This window comes from Malurus melanocephalus, unplaced genomic scaffold (genome assembly GCF_030028575.1).
Source record: "Malurus melanocephalus ecotype Western Australia unplaced genomic scaffold, MMel_1.1 scaffold_503, whole genome shotgun sequence".
Classification (NCBI taxonomy): Eukaryota; Metazoa; Chordata; class Aves; order Passeriformes; family Maluridae; genus Malurus; species Malurus melanocephalus.
This window is the reverse complement of record NW_026623735.1, coordinates 150217-155963: the sequence shown is the minus strand read 5'-3', so window position 1 is coordinate 155963 and position 5747 is coordinate 150217. Positions and strand designations below refer to the sequence as shown.

At 43.0% G+C, this 5747-nt stretch overlaps 1 protein-coding gene across 1 annotated transcript in view; it reads left to right on the top strand.

Moving 5' to 3' along the window:
- CD180 (CD180 molecule) overlaps positions 1–4691 on the top strand; it is a 35280-nt gene extending 30589 nt beyond the window's left edge. The window contains 15 exon segments of the mRNA XM_057381270.1: positions 1938–1996; positions 1998–2102; positions 2983–3114; positions 3116–3402; positions 3405–3476; positions 3479–3679; positions 3682–3738; positions 3741–3770; positions 3773–3868; positions 3871–4059; positions 4062–4098; positions 4100–4236; positions 4239–4352; positions 4355–4600; positions 4603–4691. Of these exon segments, the coding sequence (XP_057237253.1) occupies positions 1938–1996; positions 1998–2102; positions 2983–3114; positions 3116–3402; positions 3405–3476; positions 3479–3679; positions 3682–3738; positions 3741–3770; positions 3773–3868; positions 3871–4059; positions 4062–4098; positions 4100–4236; positions 4239–4352; positions 4355–4600; positions 4603–4691 (1851 nt within the window).
- The last annotated feature ends 1056 nt before the right edge of the window (positions 4692–5747 follow it).

The window sequence follows — 5747 nt, the reverse complement described above, 5'->3', positions numbered from 1 at the left end:
CTCCTCCTCCTCCTCCTCCTCCTCCTCCTCCTCATCCTCACACCCTCTCCTGCCACTGACAGGCACTTTGGGAGCCCATCAGACCACCACTGTGCTTCATCCCGCAGAGAGGTTGAAGGATGGTGAAGTTTCCCAGGGGTGATAAACAGGTGTAAATGAGAGCCAGACACAGGAGAGGTGTAAGGATTTTTACCTCTTGTGCTGTGCTCTTCATCCAGGAATGCACACAGTGATGGTATGATGATGTCTCTATTTGTGATTTGGTTGGTGTGAAATACCACATGAGAATAGTGAGAAAGTTCCAGGGCTTTTCCAGGACCAGGAGAAAAGGCTGACCCTTTAAGCTTTTTTATTTTCCTTAATGTTTTCTTTTACATTTGCTTTTCTTCTCTTCTCCTTTTCTCTTTTCTTTTATCTTCTATTTTTCCATTCCAAGTGGGAGACGACAATAAAAAAAAAAAAAAAAAAAAAAAAAAAAAAAAAATCCAGAAAACAAAAACCCACAAGGTTTTTTATTCAGGGAACAATCACAATGGAAAAGCAGCCCCGTGCAGCTCACACCTGGGGCCAAAAGCAAATTCTTCATTGAATTAAATCTACAAATCGCTGAGCACTCAGAGCTGCACAAAAGGATCCCTCTTGGGACGGTTTCTCCTCAGTTCACTGTGAGAGCCACTCCATGCCCTGAAGCATTTGGAGAGAGCTTGCTTACACAGTTTTATGTAAATGGCAAAACATAGGCACTTCTCTCATTTACAGTGACAGTTAAATTATTTTTGTCTGTCTAACCTACACGTGGCAGCAGTTAGCTCCACAGGTTCTTTGCTTACCAGCATTGAAAGCATCAAATTTTCTATCCAGGATATTGTCATTTCTGTAGATACTGACACCGTGTCATGCTTCTAGGCTGGACCCGAGTCCCCCTGCTGTCACAAGTGTCACAAGTGTCAACAGCAGGTCCTGGGCTGGCGTTCTGCCCCTGGGTCATGGCCAAGTGCCCTCAGGTGGAGTAGCTCAGCCATGAGTTCATCCCTCCCTGCTGTTGCTGTTCCTGGGCGCTGTCTGCCTGGCACTGGACTCCATCTGGGACCAGAGGGARGGACCAGCATGCCAGAGGGAGCGGCACTTCCCACCCAGATGGGGAATTTAGCAGTGACAGCCCCACTCCACGTCACGCTGCTGCTGACGTCTCTGTGCCCCTGCCTGCAGCAGGGCAGGTGCTCTCAGAGACTCCCTGGCACCCTCCATTCACACAATTTGAGCCTCAAAGAAAGGAAGAAAGTGTTCACCAAACCCAGCTTGTGGTTTGCAACAAACACCGCTGCTCTTCCCCTTCTTGTGAGGCCACAGAGTGCACACAGACTTGGCWTATCAGGTATGATCTTTGTCTAGTCTGAGCTAAATATTCCTGCTGTCTCCTGACACACTGCAGTGTGTAACCTAAGTTCAAATCTAATTAATTTGGCCACATTCCTTCTAGAAACATTTTGCAGACCTGCTCTTTTTTACTTCCTCTCTGTAAGGTTTACTTAAGACTTCTCTTAGAGTAAGTTTTGTTACAAGACTCATGACATTCAGAATTTAAAAATACCTTGTAGTAATTTTAAGGATTAATAACTCATCCAGAGGAGTAAACAATCCTCATATGTGTTAACTTTGATAAAAAAGTACTGCAGATGAGACACTTCAAATTAGTACAAGAGACATTCAAGRCATTCATTATAAAGACATACTCCCCTAAACCCCAGGGCTATGCATTGCAAGCCTGTGCTGAGGTTTCCAGGGTTCTGGCTGCTGCATTTTAAAAAATTCAAAATTCTCTTTGGGTTATTTTGTGGGTTGTGTTAGTTGGGGGCTGGTGTTTCTCAAAGTTCCATATTTTCCTGTTTATATTCACAGTACATAAGTCTTTCAGCTTCACGCTGTATTTTCCATAGATTACAGAAAATAAAAATGATAACTGTGAAAGTTTAGGACTGAGAGARGTTCATGTGACCACCTGTCACAACAGAAATCCTCGATTTCTGCTTCAGTGTGCTCCCTTCCCTCCAGAATTYAACATTGTCCGACCTGGAGTCTCTTCTCTACTTGGACTTAACAAGGTAATTCTGCTCATCACGTTGGTGAAACCCCCTGGCCCTGTCAGAGACAGTTCTGGAGCTCAGCAGCATCTTCCTCCTTCACAGGGCAGCCACTGCCAGCWCCTTGAGACTGCCAGGAATTCTTTTGCTCAGCAGAGATTGATCCACTTGGGCGATACCCAGGCTTCTCTTCTGAGGACAATATTTACAGTGTGAAATATGCATTTTCCAGATATTACAACCTCTAAGACAGTAGTGATAGCAAAGTCACTAGACCACCTATTTATTGATTTTTCAATATTGATCCCTAGAAACTGGAGAAAGACATGTTTGGCCCTGGTAAATGGCAGGCTTTTTAAATAGGAAAAGAGGTTTTCCTGTAAAGTTAGATTTAAATAGCTCACGTCTCCTGAATCCCACAAATGCCTCCTCACACCCATCATTTCAGGACAGGTTTTTCTTCTCAGCAGAACCCTGTAATKACATGAGAATTTAAAAGTACTGGGCAAGTACCATGGAAAAGGACACTTTTACCCTGGTGAAAGCAACAGATCCTGAGTTTTTACAGATAGGAGATGCAGTTTGGGTAATCACATTTACCAGGAGAGCTTGTGAGAGGGGCCACTGATGGTATTTTGTACAATTTTGTAATACATTATTACAAACACAAATTTGTATTATTTGTATAAAACCAGTTTTGTATTCTTTGGTATTTTTATGTATTTATAAAATATTACATATTACATGTTATAATAAAATAATAAAAAATAAATAAAATTAATTATATAAATATATGAATMTATGAATATATGAATATATAAATATATATATAATATAAATGAAAATAAGTAAATAATGAAATACAAATATATTACATATTATACAATATGTATTTGTATAGTCTCTCAAAGTGTCAGATCAACTGAGTGTAAGACGGTGCCTTTCACAGCAACAGACAGCTGAGAACAGGCAAGCTGATGGGAAACCTGCTCATGTTTCTGTCTGGTACAGCATCTGCTGGCCCACATTCCCTGGACCATCTTAACACAAACAGGAATAACCAGTATGTCTTTTATTCCAGTGACAAATTTTGGCAGCCTAKATATCCTCGTCTTGGGCAGCAACCACATCTCTTCACTGCAGCTTCTTCCCAAGTTCCCCACTCATAACCTCAAATGCCTCAATTTTCAAATGAACAAATGAGAAATCACAGCAGCAGATGCCCAAGCTCTGCAGAAGTCCAGCAGTGTAACTCTCATCCTTAAAGGCAAWGACATTACATGCACTGAACTTGGAGCTTTTCAGTCCCCTTTCTGTAGTTTGGGTTTATGGACTGTGCTGGCATCCCTGGGGTGTGGAGACAGAATCCCAAAGCCCACCCCTTGTGGCTGGAAACACTTCACAATGGAAAAAGGAGCCCTACAAAAGCCCAGAATTTTTACAAAGCCTCTGTGGCATCTCCATCCAGGATCTCTCTCTGCAGTTACAGCACTTTAAAAATCCAAATGCTGACACATTTCGGGGCTTAACCAGGCCCTGAGAGTTGGACWGAACCTAAACCCACATCCATGAGCAGCCCCCTGGCATCAGCAGCATGAGTTCCTASAGGAGATGTTTTTCAACACAGGCTGCTTCGAGCCCCTCTGCAACACCAGCTCTGCTCCTTCCCCTCCCTCACCCACCTCCAGGTCAGGGTAACTCACAGCTTCTGCAGATGGGCTCTGCCTGTTTGGACAAACTGGCACAGCTCCAACATCTCCATTTCAGTCAGAGTCACGCTGACAGCTCTGTGCTTGCAGCACAGCAATGAGAGCTTTGAGCAGAYTTCATTACCTGAACCTGAGGCACAACACACACCTCCATCTCCAGGATGGGCTCACTCAGGACAGTGCTAGCCTACAGCTGCTGGACTCAGCATTCACTCCTATCCWTATGAACAATTCACAGAGCCCTTTCCAAAATCTGCATCTCTTGCAATGCCAAGTCTTTCCTCCTCCCACGTTAATAGTAGCATTCAGCCTGTTTCAGGGCTTGGAAAACCTCACGTTCTTGGACCTTAGTCAAAATAACTTTGAGCTGGGGATCATGCCAAAGGACAAACTGTCCCAACAACTRTCCGATTCAGAGGTGCTAATATTATCATCCTGCTAACTGACACAATAGGTAACCATGTATTTCACAGCCTCAGGAAGTTGCAGCATGTTGATCTGAGTTGCAGAAAACTTTCTGTATTCAGCACAGATGCACTTTCAAATATCAAGCGCATCTATCTCAGTATGCCCATAACAGGATCCACGTTGTACCAGGTGACCACCTTGTGCCCCTAGATGGCCACTGTATAATCAATTTAACTACAACCTTCCAGATTGTGCCTGCYCTAATACTGGTTTTTATCACCTGGTACAAGCCACATATGGACAAAATTGAAGACYCTGAAGGAACAAGGTGCTCTGAACCCAAACTGCTACCTGGGATTCAGCTGGCCACCATCTCACTCTCCTGTGGGACAAACAAGGCAGGACCATTGCAGTTGTCCTGGTTGTTTCATCCTGTGGTGCCATCTTCATTTAGAGTGCTCGCTATTTCAAGCAAAATTACCTGCAACTCTAAGTCTAGGATGGGGACACAGGAAACAACCACAGCAATTATTAAGTTGAATGCCATCTCAACTGTTCTAATTTGTGACTTGTATTTTCTTAACTTTTGTAATATCCTCTCTATCTGTATTAAAAGTTTAAGAAAAAAAAATGAAAAAATTAGAACTGAAAAAATAAACTATGATCTGAATCTTAAAAATTAATAATTTGTTGTGAAATCCCAATTCAATTTATTGGTAGCCATGTTGTACCACTACTATGGACAATGCACTTGAAAAGGGAAAACCCAACTGCCAAAATACAAACTCCTTCCTCTTTAAAAAATGAAAACCTAACCACCATTGCCAAAAAGAAAAACAWAACCCAACCAAATGACCCAACCAAAATTCAACCAAACAAAAAAATCCCAGCCAAAACTCCCACCCAACAAAATTCTACCCTCTTCCTCCCTGAAAAGCAATATTGTTTAAGAGCTGGTAGCAGTGTACCCCATTCTGCTATAAAGAAATCCTACCTGTGAAGCACAGACACATCTAATGTCATGTGAGACACACACCTGCAGGACTGGCAGAGACAGCATGTGTCACCTCTGCRATTTTGAAAAAATATTCCTTTAAAATACCTTTGACCCCCAGAGAATTCCTGTCCATTGAAATTCTATCTCAGCCTGGTACAGGCCCTGCTCCTCTGCTATTTTCTGGACTCCACAGTAGGTAAAGACAGTATGATCTTTAAACATAAAATTGCAGATTTGGTCAGAATCTGTGGGTGCAACACTACACTTGCTTGCACAGGGCAAAACCCCCAGTGGTGACAGATAGGAGACATTCCTTTGCCAGCCTGGAGTAGACCGCTCCTTTCAGCCACAGCCCAGGTGAGCAAAACTAGAGGCTGAAAAGGGGGCAGCACAGTGGACAACCTCATCCCACAGGTGCTCTTGGTGCCAACAGCTATTTCACATTGCTTCTGGTGTGCATCCCTGGAGCAAAATCAGGGATGGTGGTCCCTGCTTCAACTGGATATGCAACAGCTAGGCATGAATAAAGACTCATTATTTGTATAAAACCAA